The sequence below is a fragment of the Anguilla anguilla genome, chromosome 15 (assembly GCF_013347855.1).
Source record: "Anguilla anguilla isolate fAngAng1 chromosome 15, fAngAng1.pri, whole genome shotgun sequence".
Taxonomy (NCBI): Eukaryota; Metazoa; Chordata; class Actinopteri; order Anguilliformes; family Anguillidae; genus Anguilla; species Anguilla anguilla.
This window is the reverse complement of record NC_049215.1, coordinates 26,468,506-26,489,080: the sequence shown is the minus strand read 5'-3', so window position 1 is coordinate 26,489,080 and position 20,575 is coordinate 26,468,506. Positions and strand designations below refer to the sequence as shown.

General features: G+C 40.1%; 1 protein-coding gene across 3 annotated transcripts in view; it reads left to right on the top strand.

Moving 5' to 3' along the window:
- Positions 1–14,542: 14,542 nt before the first annotated feature.
- Positions 14,543–20,575, top strand: part of LOC118214083 (mannosyl-oligosaccharide 1,2-alpha-mannosidase IB-like) — a 101,113-nt gene continuing 95,080 nt past the window's right edge. The window contains exons 1-3 of one of the 3 annotated variants that reach the window (XM_035393583.1): positions 14,543–15,192; positions 15,580–15,655; positions 16,331–16,802. In XM_035393583.1, the coding sequence (XP_035249474.1) occupies positions 16,492–16,802 (311 nt within the window). In that variant the 5' untranslated portion in view covers positions 14,543–15,192; positions 15,580–15,655; positions 16,331–16,491. The remainder of the gene's footprint in view (positions 15,193–15,579; positions 15,656–16,330; positions 16,803–20,575) is intronic. The other 2 variants (XM_035393584.1, XM_035393585.1) reach the window with 2 other exon arrangements.

Sequence of the window (20,575 nt, the reverse complement as noted above, 5' to 3'; positions counted from 1 at the left end):
TTAATTTAATTTAATTAACTTCTAATTTAATTTCTGTAGCATTAAAACTCCTACAACAATTTTTGTGCAGTTTCTGTAGGGTAGAGACAAATGTCTGATTGAACAAGTTGAACAAATGACTGTTTCCATCACTCTTGTGGATTCCCCACTTTCGTTACTTTTTGTTTAAAAACAAAAATGGCTTCTGCTGTCCCTCTGTTCTGAGCATAGAATAGGGTGTATAGTGCTAACAGAGCTGCAATGGAGTTGTTTATGAGAGCCTGGGAAAGGCTCAAACGATAATAAACCTGATGCCTCTTGACCCCTTTTCATTTCGTGACGCTTGGGTAGTGGCACAGTGAAGGTATTCACTAAACCACCGCGAGTGCCTCATTCTCACATCGTATCAGTGAAAAATGAACTTCTGCCTTCCTCCTTCCAGCTCTCGTAGGAACATCCTACTTGTGCAGACAATCAGAATTGTTCCTTTTGGCAGAGCGCCCCCCCCCCCCCTTCCCACACACACACACACACACACAAACATTTGAGATACTGTACAAGTTGCATTTACCCCATCATCCTCTGCTCTGGTCATGGGTGTGTGGAGTGCCGACACTGATGGGCAGTATGTATCTCACAAAACCAGTGCAGTGGCTTAAAGTGCTCCACGATTCACCAGAAAAGGAGAAAGGTGGCCATCAGGGGAAATTCGTTAAAACCGGGCTGCCCAACCCTGTTCCTGGAGATCTACTGTCTTGTAGGTTTTCATTTCAACTCTAACAAAGCCCACAGCTAGAGATCTTGATGAGCTGCTCATTAGTAGAGTCAGGTGTGCTGACTTAGGGTTGAAATGAAAACCTACAGGATGGGGGATCTCCAGAAGCACTGCATTAAAATCTCAATTTATGTGAGGTCCTGCTGTGAGGTCAGTCAGATTGTGAGTCATTTTCATTTCCTTCTGTGGTAGATTGCATATTTGCCATTAACCTTTGTAAGTTTTCCTAAGGGTGTATCCCTTTGTTATTTTGAGCAATTAATATTGTAATTATTTTTAAATGTAAAACTACTCCGCAAAACACAGCACTCCTGCCCCACAGCAACTGCCAGTCTATGAAATTATGAATACATATATGAATAAAGTAATAGGTGTTCAGTGTAGCAGGCATTAGACATTGAATTTACCCACCATCCTTGAAAAGAGGTGATTTTTACACTGAATCAAAAAAAAAATGCAGTTCCATTAACCTCATTAGCTTCTGGACCAGGGATCACAAACTCAAATTCAGGAGGGTCACTGTTTCTGCTGGTTTTTGATGAGTTCCAGCACTTAATTTAAGTCATTTAAGTCATAATTAGCTAAAGTCTCTGCATACCTTGTCTTCAAGGGCGAAAGTGGCTGCTTTTTGAAAGGGAAATCACAAAAACCAGCAGAGATTGAGGCTGCCAAGGACTGGAGTTTGACACCCCTGCTCTGAGCATTCTAACACGCCATTCATGTTGGCAAGATGGCAGCTGTTTTTTTTTTTTGTGTGAGAGCAGTGTTGGACTTTATTCACTGAAAATCTCAACAATCTTCATTGGAATCTACACATATCTCTCCCACATTGGGTTAGTAAGATGTTGTGCATAGCTGACCAAGGAATATGTGGACTAATCTCTTCCTTTCCTTTCCTTTTCTTGTTTTCCAGTGTTTGGATACAGCAGGCCTTTTGTCCTGGAGGCTTCAAGCTCTCAGTTTTTGTTTTAGTCTCTAAACCAATTTATGACTGAACCTGTTGAACTGGGTTGTTTCATGCTTCTATTTATTCATGGGTGCTGGCTTGCTGAATCATTTTGTAATACCGTCTGGCAGCAGGTAAGAACTGTGTTTTTATACTTCTGGCATCTCTTTTATTTCCACATCTAAGATTTAAAGTATCAACAAGAAAGAAAATAGAAGTATTTCTTGCAGATGGCCATGGATGCTACTAAAGGCAGAATTGATTCCATTGTAAAAGAAGGTGCTGATTTAAAAACACTGCTATTTTCCCAGCATGATTTGGGTTATTTCAATCACAAACACAAGAACAATGCAGTCAAATTAACTCCTATGTCCTGTGAGCTCTTAAGATATCAGTTAAATCAGAATGGCTGGAGAATCAGATGAAGAGGAAAACATATCCTAATTGAAGGTATTCCTACTTTAAAAATGAACCTTGCTGTGATACTGAGGGTAAAGCAAAACAGATATTGGTGGAGAAACCGTTATCGGACCTCAAGAAGAATGAGGCGGTGAGAACTTGCAGAATTTGACCATTCAAAGGCATTGGCCACCCAAGGTCAATTGTCCAGAAACTTCTTCATTTAAAAGGGGGAAATGCTAAAAAGGGCAAAGTCAGTCAAAGGAACAAAACCCTTAACTGATGAAGACTTTTCTGAGATACTCAGAGGGAACATTGCTTATCTAAGATACTCTGTGATCATCCCACTGTCCGTCCTCCTCCTCACCACTGACGTAATGTTTATATTTATTTAATCAATGTTTTCTTTTTTCTTTTCAGCTTTTCTCTCTTATTTCTTTTAAGCTCCCATCAGATGGGCTTTTCTGTGCAGAGTTTGAATGTTCTATCTCTGACAGTCCTCCCACAGGCATGAAGGCTAGGCTAATTGGACAGTAAATTGCCTCTAGATGTGAATGTGTGAGTGAATGGTGTGTGTGCTCTGCGACGGATTGCCAAACTCTCCAGGGTGTATTCCTGCCTCCTGCCTAATGCATGCTGGGATAGGCTCCCCTGATCAGGAATTATCAGGTTAGATAATGAATGGATGGATAGATGGATGATTTTGCCCACAGTACACATTGGGAAAAGACATTTTGGGAAAAGACAAATTAAATAAGGGTTTCCATCCATTTGAACTGTATGATAATGATAATAAGGACTATCTTTTTCCAGCCAAATGTATTCTTTAATTCCAAAAATCTACATGATGCTGCATGTAAGGATTATATTTTTTGAGCCTAGACATGCTATATGTAAGGAAGCTAACATTTGGTCTTCTTTTTATCTTAACCTTTGTAGCCTTACCAAAAATTATTTTCTTAATTTCGACTTTGTGTCTCAAAAGTTTCAAATAAATACAGGCACCTACCCAATTACTTCCTATGAGTTTATGGAGTATAGACTGGGAGTATAGATATACATTTTCAAGTGTCTAACGCTCTTTTTTAGTGAAGACCCTGTATGTTTATAAAGTGGAGGAAATATGTGCTAGTAGGATGTATATATTTTCCAACTACCAATAAAATTTGCTGTTTTAATAAGTTTCTGGCCACTGCTCTAGATCTTCTTGACAAGGAGGGCAAAATGTGTGCTATTCCTTATTCATCAATCTTCTCTGAATATCCATGAAAGCCAATCATACTCAGATTTCTTTTACTTTCAGTATTTTAGTATTCAGTATTTTTTTTAATCCCTGCAAAATTAGAGTTGAAATGAAACCCTACAAGGATGGTAGATATCCAGGCACAGATTTGGGCAGCCCTGATCTAAGAAAATCTGCTGCAATAAAATGTTGCAATGGCTCTAAATTCTGTAGCTTACAAAAAATATTGAAATATATATATATATATATATATATATATATATATATATATTTATTTATTTGTTTGTTTGTTTATTTTTTTCCAATAAGCAAATATTTTACCATCTCTATCAACACAGTGGTATGACAGCAGGACTATGTTGTATAATTATATATGTGTATATATATATATATATGTGTTTTTCACCATTTAAATGGGTTGTCTTTATACTGGTAGCAATAAGCATGCAGTGTCAGTTAGCCTCGGTGGACGAGCTTCTTTCCTCTCAAACTGCAGCAGGAGCAGCTGTGGACACTGTTCTGCACTTTGTATCATGAATCATTTTACAGCCTTGATTTGTGCCACTATGCCATATGCTCTGAACAGTCCACTGAACAGTAATTTTCTGTGTTCGTGGAGCTGCAGAAAAGACATAATTTATATACCAGGGACATAGAGCATACACGGTCAAAACACTGAAAAAAAATGTGACAGGAGTGGTGTGTGTGTGTGTGTGTGTGTGTGTGTGTGCTGCATCGAAGAGTAGCCACAAAATTACTAAATTTCCCGTTCAGAGAATAGGAGGATTTCCTTATAGATTCATGTTTGTTTATTTTATTTTAACCCTTTATTTACCCAGGAAAAAGCCCATTTGAAATGGTCATCTTTGTTCCTAGGGAACAGAACCAATGATTGAAGAAAAAGGTGAAAAATATATACGTAAGAAAATCCAGTCTTGGTGCACACCTGCCCTCCGTCCATCTCATTCTCCATCTCATTGCACCATTCAATCTACATATCGTTCTCACAAAGCAAATTCTATACAATCCAAACGACTATTGTAGCGTAACAAGAGTAGTGTAAGTTCAAACATAGTAACATGGGACTTGACACATAACTGTATTTATTTATGAGGCTACAAATGAACTTTTTCAGAGTCTGCACGGCTGCATTAATCAATACTTCACAGAGAATATACAGTGCACGCAGAGCAACAAGGAAAGGGCCCATAGAGTGCAGTTGAAGTTCGAATACTCCCCCACATCGCTTTTTATCCCGCATGCACAATGGGAGCGATATAGATTTGGTATAAAACATTCATGATGGCCTCTTGCGACTAATGATCTTGATGTAAATGCGCCGAGGCACACGTTTCGTTCTCAATGACGCGTCTGATGGGCCAGTCAACATCGCAAAAGATGGCGTTCTAAAATCCACTTCTGAGGGAAATTTCAAGTTCACTGAAGCTCTTAGCTTAAAAATACCAAACTGGGTCAGGCTGCTACACTCTTAACTTGGGTTTCTTCGTAATAGTTTGTTGAAAAAACTTGCTTTCAGATTAATTTTAAAAAAAAACAAAGAATCACACTTTTTAACTTCAATGTGGAATCGCTAATCCCTTGTTAGATGCTCAACTATTTATCTACTTAATACATAAGCAGATGCAATGGTGCAACAGTTGTGATGACAGTGGCTAATGCGGAAGATCCATTGCCCGCAGGTCTGGGACAGCGAGCATTGTGGCTGAACAACCTGGCTGTAGATCAGCACAGTCAATTAGTTCAGGCTCTACATCTAGCCTCACATTGTGCAGAAATTGAGAAAACACTCTTTTGTAGGTCATGGAACTACACCATCTCAGCAAACACTCCCCTACTTCTAAAAACATTTGGTTGGCTGTTGACTACTGACAGGGATGGAAGACAGAATGTAAGCACACACACTGACATGTAAATCTCCACTAAGCTAGCAAACTTCTGGAGTTGCTTTCTGCATAGAAAGTCAATTTAGCAAGCATCAAAGGTAAAAACAAAAAATGTATATAACTGGTGGGTAGTCATGCCAACAGTTAACAAGTGCAATGTTTCCATTGATTAACCCTGCCATTGACATGTTTTATTCCCCCACAGTAATTTTTAAAAGACATATTATCATTTTTTAAATTTGTCCTTGTCTTGGTTATCTTATGGATAGAGATCAGCTGGTATCAATAAAAGCTTTGATAGCTGGTATTATCTATGTACATGTTTTGAATGTTCTGTTAGGTTCTAATTTTGTCATGTGTACATTTCTGAGATATGCTGGTGCATAACTGTGGGAACTGGGTACACTCTTTCAACCTGTTCTGTTTACAAAAGGAAATCTGACCTTTGTTTCTTGTTGCCACTGCCTGTAACATTACCCACAATGCACTGAATACCATTGTAGAGAGTAAACATGCAACTCGTTGGAATGGGCATATGCTGCTACTGGCAGAATACAGTGATTTAGGATTACACCCTTCAAAAGCATTGTTAGGCATTTGTGATGATGATGATGATGATGGACATGAACAAAAAGATCAAGAGCAAAAGATGAAAGAGGGGAAAAAACAATATAGGCCAAGTTTAACATTTATTGTGTGGCCTTATGTCCAAATTCTCAAAAGGAAAGTATCAGAATATTTGTTTGGATTGAGAACAGCGTGTTATTTGGGTTATTACTATAAGAAGCACTCAAAAGGTCTAAACTCAGTATCCTGTATACACATGAAAGTGTTTCCCATCAACTCATAACTTTCTGGGATGGCATATCTGTCATACTAATGTTCAAATGCTCTGAAGACATTTATGCCACTCTGAGCTTGCCGATAATCGTTTTGCAAAGATGAAATGGTGATAATGGCCTTTGATGTTAGGCAAAGCTCTCTCTCTCTTTTTTTTCTTCGGCCTCCTTCCAGGCTGGATCAGCCTCAGGATGTCCTACTCCACAGCATGTCTGTTTCTCACACGTTTCTTCTGGTGATCGTATCACTAGCTGAATGGTGATTAGTGGTTACAGTAGAGGTGTCAAACTCCACTGATGGTTTTCGCTCTGTTTCACCACTAGGGATTAATTAGTCATTGCTTGGCTAAAGATTCCACACACTTTTTTCTCAAAGCCTTCATTGGCTGCTCATTGACAGAAAACCACAAACACATGCAGACACTCTGGCCCTCCAGGACTGGATATTGACACCCCTCGGTTACAGCATGGTTGTCATTTCAAAACTAAAGTTTTTTGCAGTATTTTTTATGACCTTTTTCTATGTATGCTTAGTAATTTTTCCTCAAAAATGTTTACATTTTTTAAAAATTTTTAAATAATGTAGCAAAAAAGCTTTCCATCGTGGCACACATGGAGCAACTAAGTTATCAGTAGCTTTTAACATAATAGTTGATGAGGAATGTATAGTTTAATCCATCTGATATGTTGGTGTGCAGTTGTATCTGGTGTCTTGTGACAAGCAAATGAATGGAGTCTAATGTAACCTTACATTTCAAAGAAAAGTACGATGACATTACCTGTCAACACAAAATTGTTTTTTGAGTCAAAAAGTATTTTTACCAACACGGCTGCTTTTGATAAAATGATGCTATTGATAATTTGAATATTTCTAAATGCAAGGACTGTCCAAGCTCCTTTAAAACAAAGAAAAGATCTAAAATCAAAAACTCACAGGGAATATGGCAAAAAAAACTTTCTGCGACTTGCATTTTCTTTGTCGTTACCTCATCTGCAGTGTTGACAAAACACAGCTCGTTAAGTGTTTTACTGCTCAAGTTGCCCACTGCTTCACCCCACAGCTCGGTTCTGGGGATAGCCTCTCTCTGCTGATATCCACGCGTCGGAGAGGGAGACAGAGCCATTAAGCCTTGCCCGCTGTTTTCAGGACCGCAGTCCACTCTGCTGACAGACTGTACCGGCACAGATCGTTAATGCTGATGTCCACCCTCACAATGACGATGCAAGCAGGTTCACAAAAACGACAAGTGTGGCAGAGAATGGTGGATTGTGAACTGCCTCCGTGTGAACTGTACTCATTTCGAAAGACTTTCCTTCAGCTAACATGGCCCCAAACAATGGCAGCACTCACTTTTTTAAATCAAATTTACCACAGAGGGTAACTTATTGAATTTGATTTTATCAGAATAAAAAGCTTAGTGTCTGTTATGAGTTTTACTTGCACAAGAACAGAAACTGCCAGCAAATAATTTTGAGGCTAGCTTGTTGTAACAAAGAAGGATTTACTGTGAGGACCACTTGCGTTCCATACAGTATGACTTTCTGAAAGTTGTTTTTTTCCTAAAGTCATTTGCTTACACTACTCTCTGCCAAGCAGTTCCTTTTCTGTGAAAGCTAAATAGTGCTTGTCAATGCAAAGCATTTCTGTGAGAAGCAACATCATATAAACCCCATTTTCAATGTAGGGTATTTAATTTTTAAGGAAAAAGATGTTCACTGTGAATTGCATTGTAATTCAAAAGGAAACATAAAATTTAAATTTTTTATTGTGGTATCTCTCCTTTCCTTCTTCCTTTCTTTTTTTATTTCTTGGAAATGGAAGTACAAATTCCTCACATCAATATTTCAACAGTATAGAAAATCCCCTCCTGATTGGGGTTGCATTATTAAACAGAACATCCGTAGGGTAAAAACCATGCAGTGTTTAATTTTCATTGACAAAGGTGATGTGGTAGCAATCCGAATTCCTTGTGTGTATGTGTGTGTGTGTGTGTGTCTGTGCGTGTGTGTGCATGTGTGTGTGTATGTGTTTGTGTGTGTGTGTGTGTGTGTGCACTGCTTTAGGGATGTGTAACAATGGGTGCTGGTAAAAGTATATAACACAAAGAATTGACGGTGTTTACAAGAGTGCTGATCAGGACACTGTAACCATGAGTACCGACATGAAAGTCTTAAATGCTAGTCCCCTGTTTGTTTAGTGACACTATCAATGGAAGCACCAGGTAATGATGCTGATTGGCTAAGGCATCAATTTTCATATAAACATATACTATATAACATGGCATGTGGACACAGTAACCTCTCAGTAAATTAAATCATCTTGAGAGTCTGACTATAATCCCTAATATTTTCTGATTTTGCTAATTATAAATATATCCCCAAAACTTCAATATGAGTAACGCATTGTTTGAAGCTTGCTAGGATTGTCGTAGCGAGGGGAAACACAGTAAACACTGCTCCCTGCTGTAGTTCCATTGCTCAAGCAGAGCGCAGTCTGCACACCATTTAGTTAGGCTCTGGCTCCCCTTTGTGGAATATGGAATCCACAGTAAATTTTTCCCTGATTGGGTAACCCACCTGCCAGTCAAATTGCCAACTGGCAAATGCTTGTACATCATTAGATTCTCATTGGTTCCTAAGTCGGGACTCACTGACTTGCGTGGCTGTGGTGCAAGGGCTCACACTTACTCATGCTGTTATGCCAAATGCATGAGGACAAGTAAATAGTTCAAATACTGGTCGGTTAGGTTAAATTGTTTATTCACAGAAAACGTAATGGCTAACACCAGTTGTATTGTTGTATTTAATTTTGTTTTTTATTCCATTTTGGAACACAGTGTAGATGCGGACAGTGGACGACTCATTCGTGACCTTCAACCAGAATGATTTAGCTGGTGGGCAAAGCCATATGGCATCAACCTAATTATCTGCGTGGTTGTTGGCGCAAACTGGGCAGTTGTTAGAGTCTAGCAATGTCATAATATGTGATTTATGATTAATGAGATGACCTCTGTAAAGAATTTTGTATTGTATATACTGAACCTTTTAATCACGGTTGGTGAAATATGAGTATTAAGTTCACAATATAAATATAAGTCTAAAGAATGCAATATGAGTAGCTATAATAAGAAAAATAATGCCACTGCCCAATAATGGGTAATAATAATGTGCAAGACTGACAGTAGCCCAGTAAAGAGGCTATTGCAGTAGACAGCAGTGCACAACAGTGGTAGGCTGTGAGTCCAAATCTCCAGCACTGAAGTAGCAGATTGAGGCGGGTGTTGCTGAGGTGTGAATTGTCCTGGGTAACTGTGGGAGGGTGGGTGGGAGGTGAGAGTGTCCAGATGGTTGTGATTGTGTGTGGGTCATGCCAGGTGCTCCAGTGTATTTCATGTTGTATTCAAACTACAGCTATAAAAAAAAAATGTCTTGTTGTTATTGTTCATTTGGACCGTGGTGCTGAGCTAGACTGGAGTAAGAGAAGCGTTTGGATATTTTGTTGGTTTTCCACCAGGATTGTAATATGACAATTGCTTTGAAATGAGAGCATTTATGATAGTATGGGCGAGTATGTTGTTATATGTAATGGGAACTTCATGGCAATTGTTAAATGGCAAGTAAACCTGAATTTCTTGTTTGGTTTTTTTTTGTTTGTTTGGTATTGTTTTCAAATGAAGACTATATTTAAATGGGGAAGCAGGAAAAAATGTTTAGGGAAGTTTTTCCTGCTTCCTTAAAAGTAAGAATTTGCATGGGAAATAATTATTTATGCTACTCCTGATTAAAATAATTGTAAGTGGCTATATATTAGCATGTCAATATGTGTAATGGCCTGATTATTTCTGTTTTAATTTTAATATGATTCTGTTTTAATTATTCAGATGAAAACTATTTGGCTTTTTATTGCAACAGTTTGGGTCTATAAAGAAAGTTTGCTGAGTTCAGTGTGGAAGAACTTGACTGGCCTGCACAGAGCCCTGACATCTACCTCATCACCTTTGGGATGAATTGGACTGCCGACTGCAAGCCAAACCTTATCGCCCAACATCAGTGCACGACCTCACAAATGCTCTTGTGACTGAATGGAAGCAAATCCCTGCAGCCATGTTTCAAAATCTAGTGGAAAGTCTTCCCAGAAGAGTGGAGGCTGTTATAGCAGCAAAGGGGATATCAGCTCCATATTAATGCCCATGCTTTTGGAATGAGATGGTCAAAAAGCACATATGGGTGTGATGTTTGGGTGTCCACATACTTTTTGCCATGTAGTTTATAGTTTAAAAAATACTCTTGTCTGCTCTGGAGTAATGAAGAAGAGAGAACTGAGCACTACTGTATATGCTGTATATGAAGTCCTACCAATAGCGGTTTGTGCAGTGAAGTGCAGCACTGCCATCTAATGTTCATAAGAAGAGATACCATAAAGAGTTGGAATAAGGGTACTTTAACTTCAGATATATTTGAAACGTTTCACATCCTGGTGTATTTTTCAAAAAAACATGGCTTTTTTGTTTATACTCAGTTTGTTTCTAAATAGAGACATCAACAAGACATGCTATTCAAAATAATTTGGTTTGTTAGTCCACCTGTTGCTTCAAGTGGTAGGCTAAAGCATTCTGTTGGTTTCACATAGTTGAAGGTACTGTAGGGTTACCAGACGCCCGGTTTTTGACCAGAATGTCCAGTTTTCAGATTTCAGATTTGATATGGGAAAGTTTCTGATTTAGCCTCCACACTCGGTTACCAGAAGTATTAAATCAAGCGAGCACTTATTCAAATCCTCACGCCACTTCTTACAAAACGTTTTGTTGTTTCTTCCAAGGTGGGTTCTTTGTAAATTTGCAATCCTCGTGGGATCCATTTATTTCGCCAGTATTGGGATAGTTATGCCATGCAGTAGGCCTACACTGCATTAAAGTGTGCATTCACTGCTTTTATTTAAGGGTATTTTATATGCTTGGTTTGAAAGCTAACCCCCTCGTTTCTGGGCACCATAACGTTTCGGACATATTAATGTTATGTAAATGAAAGTAGTCCTGTCATTTTGTTGCATGCAATGACTACTGGAAGTGTAGACCGATAGGCATCACCAGGTGCCGAGCATCTTCTCTGTTGATGCTCTGGCAGACCTGTACTGTAGCCATCTTCCACTCCTGCTTATTTTGGTGGCTAGTTGCCTTACGTTTTCTCTTCAGCAAATGAAACGCATGTCCAGTTGGATTCAGATTTGGTGAATGGCCAGGCAAGAATTTTCCAGATTTTAGCTTTGAAAAACTACTTTGTTGCTTTAGCAGTAGGCCCATGTTTGGGATAATTGTCTTACTGTAGGATAAAGAACCATTCAATGAGTTCAATGAGTTTCACCCCCCCCCCCCCCCCCCCCCCCCCCTCCCCCTTGAGTAGGCTGCTTGTGATTTCCAGAAAATATGCAGACATATGACACTGAATAGCTAATGAAGTCAAAAAACTGTTCATGTGACGTCTGATGAAGGAAACAACTCTCTTTCCCTTATGCCACCTTGTGCCCTGCAGGTGTTGATTGTAATTTCAAAAATTCAGTGAAATTATGCTGTTTGTAAATGTGAACACCATGCAAATCTGTGTAAACGTCAACACCTCCAACTGTCTGAAACCAATAGCATGTTGTATGGCGTGAAGCAACAAGTGGACTGACCAAATGATTATGATTAGCACATTATTAATTTCCCTATTTAGAAATAGATGGAATCGAAATTGAAGAAAGTAATGTTCATTGGAAACCACGCCAAGATGCAAACCATTTCAAATGAATTTGAAGTGCAAGGAGCCCACCCTACCGCTCCCCATACCTCTTATGAACACTAGATGGCAGTCTTGCACTTTACTGTGCAAACCACTATTAGCAGAAGTGTAGAAGCATAGTGTTTAGCTGTAGCTTCTCTTTATTACTCAGTCGAAGAGTAGCCTATTTCTTTAAGTAAAGTAAAATAGAGTAATCCACCTCCTATAGACTTAACACCATGACTTGGGGCACCAGAAAGCAGAGAATGTTTCTGATAAAATAAAAATAAAAAGAATTGTCAATGGTGAGAGAAAACAAAGAGAATGGTCAATGGCATGACACTGGAGAATGCAGTAAGTAAGACAATCAAAGGCAGCAAAGGATGGAACATGACTGTTCACAGACATCGGTATCCTAATAAATATACATCAAACATTCGGCTGGCAATGTGTTAACTGTTAACTTTCATAGCCTGTATATTTCAACTAGGTAAATATAAGCAAAATTTCATTTTCATATAATTTTCTCAGTACTACAATTTATCTTAAATTCTGTTTCATTACATTGCAGATTGAACTGGCAAGTAAAGCATGTTTTCATGTTTGACAGAGGTCGATATAAAGAATCCAGAGGGGATTGTGGGATGTCTATCCCCAGATCCCCTCCCTAAAGGTGCCATCAATTTTCCCTTCACATGACTTCTGGGACAGAGCCTCTTCACCTCTTCACACAATCATGTAATTTTGCACCAGTGACTCCTCTCATCCATCAGGCTTGAGCAGTGTGTGCGCCAGCTGTGTATTCTGTTTACTAATCTCACCCTTGCAGACTGCAGCTAGGAGTGCTCTCTTCTGAGGACAGCATATGCTTTTCTGTGGTTCCCCAAATTGATGGAGGATGTTGAAGTGATGGAGTGGGCCTATTAATATGACTGAGCTTTCCAAATTTGGGGGAAAAAATTGGCAACGAAAATGTATTGAATCAAATTTAATAATACATTTATCTTTGTTAATTCTATTTTGATAGCACACTGTGCTAACTGGTTCACTTGTGGATGTTATGACCCACATTCCTTTATGATTCAATAATATTCTTGTCTCAGGTCAATCTGTGGAGTGGTCAGAGTGATGATGGTGTGTCCCCACCACTTGTGCCGGTCAGAGACCAACTGACAGAAGGGTGAAAATGTTATACAGTAATTAAGCAATATGGCATGAGAGGCAGTGATGTATCACAAATACAGTCACAACAACAGGGAGTTGTTAGGCACGATGTGAAGTGGAGTGGTGGAAAACAATTAATTGATGACACAGTATCATTCAATTTGTAATTTTATTTAGTAGGTAACAGTTTGTGAGCAGAGTGATTATGTTTACAAACAGGTTGTTCGAATAACTGTTACTGCATCAGATTTACAATCACTGTAGAGCGCAGTCATAGCCAATCAGCATCCAGGATCGAAATAGCCTGTTTTATAATCTCTCTGCTTGTCCCGACCACACATCTGTACCAGAAAGATGAATCATCTTCACCCTTTATTCCTTCTGCTCTCCGATACCTTTTTACTGCTAGCACATGTTAGCATTCTTCATATTTTATATTCCTGCCAATTCGATTCCCAAAAGGCACTCAGCTCTTGGCATGATGCTAAAGCAGCAACAGCTTGCTAACAGGAGTGTCAAACATAGGGTCACATGCTTCTCTATTGTCAATAGAGCATGACAAACTGACAGATATGGCTCCATGGCACAGACTGAAATGCCAGGCTTCCAGTGATAGAATGGCTTCCATATACTGGGTAAATGCACTATAATTCAACAAGCAAAAAAGATAGATACTTCATTAGGAGAAGCAACTGGAGCGTGGATTTTTGTTTACTGTGCCAAGATCTCATCTTTAATACAAAACCTTCTTTGTGTCATAAATATCTTGGTTTTGCCTTATACATTTATTCATAAACAAGTGGCCCACAGCTCAAGGAAACAATGACAGTGAACCCCTGCTTGTTTTCTACTTATCCAAGGTGGCTTATTCAGTGATATTTTTACATAACTGTACTCTTAAGACTCAATGGCAGTGCGTCAATCGACAGAAGGCTCAGACCAGCCTGTTCCGTTGTTCATTCCCAAAATTCCAAACCATTCCACTCTTCGCCAGAAAACAAGTGTCTGAAATGTGACACATATGGTATGTTTGTTCTGAGACTCTAATATAAGTTTCCCTCGATTCCTGACATGTGGGTTAGGCGAACCAGAATCTGAGATTTGCATCTCCCACAAGAGATAAATTGTCTTTATTCCTGTAGTTTTCGGAAATGCAATGGCAGATCGCACGTGACCATTAACTTCTTCTTTTCGTCACAAATCCTATGACTAATAAAAAAATGCAATTGCATTATATCGCATCGAAATGTCGTTTTAGCACTAATCATTTCATTTTAAATATGTCAGAACCATATCTGTTCAGGTATTGAAAATGATATGGACTTTGGTTTTTCTTTTCCAGACAGACAGACACTGTTTATTGCCAACAAAAATTCAAAGGCAAATGCGTTTTAAATTGAATTTGAAATAAAACTGCAAAACTAAATTTCCTTTTAATATTTATATTGAATTGCCGTTTACAAATTTGACATTGAAAATAAAAACAATCCCAGAATATACTTCCATATACATGCTCGCACTGATTCAAATGCCCAGTATTTAAAAAAATATAAAAAAATAAAAAAACATCGTAATTGCATTGCTCTGAAGTGTGACAGTACAGCATTTCAGTAATATCCCTAAACTAAACATATTCACACGCTGCATAATGGGGTTGTGAACTGAGAGACGGTCCCTTAGCACTCCACACCCGGTAGTTCATGGGATGTTGGAGGACCGAGAGGAGGAGGCTGCAGTATCAACATCTTCAGGGTGGGTGAGACACCCTTTTATTGAAATAGAAAAGGAAATGATCAGTTCATACCGCATACAGTGCAACGATTGGGAGAATTTTAAAAGCACAGTCTGTACAGGGTGAATGTGGATTCATATGTGGAGTTGTAGACTTGTCTTCAAAGCACGGGCAAGGTGATGCAGCAGTGGCAGCGAGACGGAGCTGAGCTGTCCGTCACACTCGCCTTTAGCTAGCTGGCTAGTTATCTGGCTAGGTACTTCTGCAGAGAAAGCGGAGTAGCCAGTCAGAACGCTGTGTGCAAATATACAGTCACTTAATATTTTTGTTGAAAGGAACATGAGGACGGACAGCTGTATGTCATGCAGCGACTGCTTTCTTACTCGAAATCGACTATTTAAGACAGGGGCCATCCGGTGAAGACACTTCGACAGCATCGCACAGAGCGGCCTGGGTGAGACTGGGCACTCGCAGGGAGATTAACCGCAAAACACAAATTATCCCTGCATAATGTTATGGAAACTGATTATTATTCCCTCCCAAACAAACTTTATTTCCTGGCAAAGCATTCCTTGATTGTCACGGTAACTTCTGAAAATCACATAGAGGTTGCTATCTAACGCTCGTTTTCTCGTAATGTTGGTTAGTCTAGTTGGCTACTACACTAGTCTAACGTGTTAGCCTACTAACTGTAAATGATTCGTGTTATGTGACAATTCAAGTTTTGTTCCGAAGTCAGCTTTCTTATACCGATAAATGCACAGAGTAAATTGAACTGTATTCAGAAAGTAGCTAATACCGACATCGTTGGCGTATCATTCTCATACTTGATATCGTTCAGTAACTTGCTAGCTATCTGAAGACATCATCTTCATAAAAGCCAGGACATGGATCAGATTGACAATAGGATTTGCACGGTAGGTTGTTCTTTATCCTTTTTTAAAATTTGATTGATTTGTTGTTGTGCTGTGTAGGCTGATTATTTGCAGTACCCGGCTAGCTCAAATATTTTACGCCTAATCGTGACATCTGATGTGTAGCTTGGCAGTTTTCCAGTTTCATGAGTTTTCTGGCTAACGTTAGGTAAGTTAGCCACCGTTACCTAGTAAGCGAGACGGTAATGTGTTAATGTTAGTGTGTGACAAGCGATTTTCTGTCACCTTCCCTCACATTAGGCTATCCCTGCATTTATACTGTAGTTAAGCTTCTTACTAGCTGGATGCGATTGCGCCTAGCTCGTTAAATGGCGATATGCGCGATGTAGCCTATAACTAGTTAATTAACGTGAGCAGATCTGCTTCTGTCTATAGGGTGTGTCCCTTAGCTATGGCGTGCGCTGTAAGTGAATGAGGAGTCTCACGCGTAATCAGCAATGAATCCTAAACGAAATTGGAAAAACGTGATGGATTCGTATTGACGTACGGCTATATAGTGTAGGCTATAGCCTACCTGTGACAGCCAGGTACGGCAGAAACTGTAGGGACACTACTTGCACATATAAATTTCAGATCTCCTGAATGTGTATTTAACAAAAACCTGCAGTTTGCTTGCCAGATCTCAAACTAGTGATTATTTTTATTTGTTTCTTTCAGAATGCAATAACTGCTATCAGCTGATGGAACTAACGTTTTTCAAGGAAACAATTGAACTTGATTTCTGGGAACATACTGGCCGAAATGAGATAGTAGAATAACGCATGTAACGCAGCGAACTTAGCAAAGTATACAAACAACTTATTAAATACTAAGAAACCATGACCACCCCGGCTCTTCTGCCTCTGTCGGGTCGGAGAATACCCGCTCTTGCCCCCGGTGCCTCCTCCTTCCCACATCACAGGGCAACGCTAAGGCTCTCAGAGAAGTTCATCCTCCTCCTCATCCTCAGTGCCTTTATCACGCTGTGTTTTGGAGCGTTTTTCTTCCTTCCCGACAACTCCAAACATAAGCGCTTCGACCTGGGACTGGAGGACGTGTTGATACCGCACATCAACTCCAATAAGGAAGGGAGACATCCTAGCGGGCAAATCATCCACGGGCAGGGTGGACACGATGAACACCGTCACAGGTAAAGCCAACAAAATGTCTACTTAAATTTGGTTTCATATTTTTCATTATATAATGAAGGGAAGTGTTCCCTACTGCTGGGATTCTAAGCTGGTTTTAGCTAGTCCTTGCTGTTCTATGGCTGGTTAAATGGTGCTAAGCTGGTGGGGTAAACTGGTGGCCAAACTGGTGGGCAAGCTGACTAGAGGCTGGTCAGTTTGAGAACAGTTGGTCGACCAGCTAAAACCAGCTAGATGTGTCGAAAACACAGCTTAAACCAGCTTGAGCAGCTTAGCTGAATTTTCAGCTGGGTAATCACTGTATCTTAACTGATGTGGACTATTTGCTTTCAGGCATGGCATGGAAGAGCACTGGCTAACTTCCCAGTCTGGTGTGTGAATGGGTGTATATGCTCAGAGGGATAAATGTTATGTCATTAATGATGGATTGTGAAATTGACATGAAGGTGTCTGGATGCCCATGGAAGACAGTGGACAGGGTACCTTTCTTGGTGTGCTCACAGTTTTTACCCTGTACTTTTGTGCTATTTCTGTTTTATTCAGAGGTTCTATGCTGTAGGGGACTGACCTTTTTAAAAGTCTTCAGTGACATAGATCACTGACCTTTTATAACCTTCAGTGCAGATACTTAAGTATTCCGCTTCCTTTGGGAAATGTAAAATTGGTGATCTGGTATGGAATAGCATTTTGCACGGGTACTTTTGCACCTCAGGCAGTGGGAAAGGTACCAGTAGAATGTGTGAATGAATGTAGACTGAAGCGTGTGAGAAGTAGGTTGGTTTTAGCACATTTTTAATGCTGACTTTGAAGAGGGAATTTTAGCACCTCTGATGGAAAATATGGCACTGTGTCCTCAGAGTTCTTCTCCTGAAAGCAGGGTCCCAAGCTTCCTCCCAAGGGCCTCTCTCTGCCCTCTGATTGGCTGAGATCTGGATAGAAAAGGACTGAGGTTGAACGGAAGTGTGGGTCCTGCCTGAAGATTTGGTTGCAGGGTGGGCCCACCACCCACCTCTGCTCCTAGCGTGGTGATCTTTCTGTGCTTCACTGTCAGGGTCTATGATCAGGAGACTGGGGCTAGATCTGCTTCATTACCCAGTTGTGCTTATTGCACATTTAAGGTATCACTCCTTCCCATAGAACTGGGGCGAGAGAATGCATGTTTGAGCAGTGAACAGTGTTTGAGTGGGGAGTATCCTGCAAATATCAGTGGTGTTTCATTTGGCATAGTGGCGCAGCAGCTAGCTCTGTTACCTCACTAGAAGAAGATTCTGGATTCGAGCCCTGGCCATAATGGCTGATGCACCCAAAATTTCCCAGCCAGTTTCACTGTTTTACCTGGCACCTAGATATTTAGAACAGAATAGAAGCTCCAAATGATGGGCGGTTGCCTGCCAAAGTGACTGGTATAGTGGACATACTTACCAGACACAGATAAAATTTACCGACATTTGGCTGGTGGCTGGTCCAGCCTGAATGGGGTATTGATGGCAGTTGTGTGTCTGTAAAGTTGGACGTAAAGTATGAAAAAGGGTGAGGACAGGAGAGAAAGTCCCCCTTTATGCTCTCCAGTATCCTGCACTCTCTGCATGGGTGTGAGCGGTTCACTTGTTGGTGGTGATGTGAAGTGGCAGGTTTTTATCCACCAGGAATGAGCCGTAATATAATTTGTTGTGTGGCGTGGGGACTGGATCAGGTTGTTAAACTTCGTCAGGCTTGTGTGTGGTGAAAAGGAAGGTTAAGGTGCGCGCCACCTTTGGGGGAAAAACTGGGGGCTCGAGTTTCAACCGGGTGCTTTTTTCAGATGCATGAGGCCACAGGGATTAATCCTCCTGTCCACTTGTTGTTGAGAAGTGATGGCCTCCAGTTGTGCTCACTCTAGCTCGGTTACATGGCTCACCTGGCTAGGGTTTTCATTCCCAGTGGCTGCTCTATATGATGTGGAAATGTGTAATGTTTTGTGCAGAGCCAATAAAGCTTAGCTGCTATACAATTAAGTGAAACGAGATATTAAGTGCACAAAAATTCTCTCACTACCGATCAATTGTACGACAGAAGAAGCTTGAAGGAAACGGATAAGAAAGTTATTATCGTTTGTATAATTGTAAGCCTCCATTCTTAGGCTGATATGAATAGGAGTGGTAGGAGATGCAAGATTTTGCGAGTCATCCACATTTACCAAAGTCCTTGAACTAGGCTTTTGATTTGATTGTTCAATGTTAAGCCACTGTCCCCGTTTTCTTTGTTCTATATTCCTCCTTGGATCAGCCACTCTGGACTAATCAGCTCAGCTGCTGTCTTTATTCTATTCCCATAATTCAGCTCATTTCATTGGGTTTTTGGAATTGATTGGACAGGACTGTATACCTGCCAATGTTTCATATTATATGGAAAAATAAGGCCAAAGCGCAAATCTGTGGAAAGATTTCCATCACAAGCCTTTAGCGTGGCTAACACTGGAGATGTGTAGCGTTCTCGCCGCACTGTGTGATGTTATGACTTGGAGATGGGCACAGGAAATAGGATTCCTGATTACCTGTAAGAGTATCTATCGCCATTGAGTTCCAGTGCTAAAAAGCATGTCTAGCCAGCCAGCAGATAACCTAGCTCACCTTGCGAGACCTTAGGAGTGGTTGATGAAAAAGGGTAGGATCAGAATTTAATTGATTTCTTGGGCAGATTTCTTTTCTCCTCTGCTTGGAATTACCAGTATACTTTGTGCACCTGTGCAAGGATAACCTGTCGCTGAAGAATGTATACTCCTTGAGTGTGCTTACCAGAAAACCACTGACTCTGTTTAGTCCAGCCCGTGACTGACTGAGTGCTTAATTGGGAGAGATTGGCCGTTTCCCTTGACTGTTCTGCTGTTCGTGTAGCGATTGCAGTTTGCTCTTTATCATCGTACTTGATTACTTCTCATCGTTTCAAAGACATGTTCCAGCAGGCGAACAACGGCAAACAAACGGCACGGAATGTTTCTGAGATGTCATCGTGGGAATTCACTGTAAACAACCTCAGAGTTCAGCACAAATGCTTTCCTGCTTGCCTGGGGCGAAGAAAACAAGTCTCGGACCAGTGAAACCGCTCAGCTAGTTCCCAGATAACACAAAAAATACTCTCAATGTTGCTGCCATGTAGTGCCAATGTTATGACGTTGACGTAACCTTCCAGTAACACATTTTGTGTTAGCTGGATTCCCCCATCAGGCAACTGATTATTCTTGAGCTAATTCGCAATTTTAATTTGTTACAATTTTGGTAACTAAGACTATGAAGATGGCGCAGATTCCACATTGTGTGAGAAGGAAAAACCATTTCCATTGATTTAAAAAAAAGTACGAAAAATAGGAAATACACCTGTTCTCCTGTAACTGCATATTGGGTGTGTGTAAAATCAGTGTGTCAGGAGAAAGCGTCAGGTGCAGCAACATTCTGAAATGCGAAATAAAAAAGCCACTGTACCTTCTCCTACAAGCACATTTTGTTTCATAAACATTGTTATGCAGCCTTTTTTCTTTTTTTCATACTAAGACTGACAGGATCGGAACCATTTTTTAAACCAGTGTGAAAATGTATACTTTGTGCTACTGGATTTAAATGTACTAAATTTTTCCTGACATGCTCTCTGATTTAAAGTGCAATTTCTGTGGAATATTTGAACTGAGTGACCCTCCCCCCACACAAGCTAAATTGTCACATGCAGTTACATTGCTTTGGAACGCGTGGTTAAAAACTGTCTTTTCCGTATATACTCTCCAAATCATTTGGATTTCTACCGT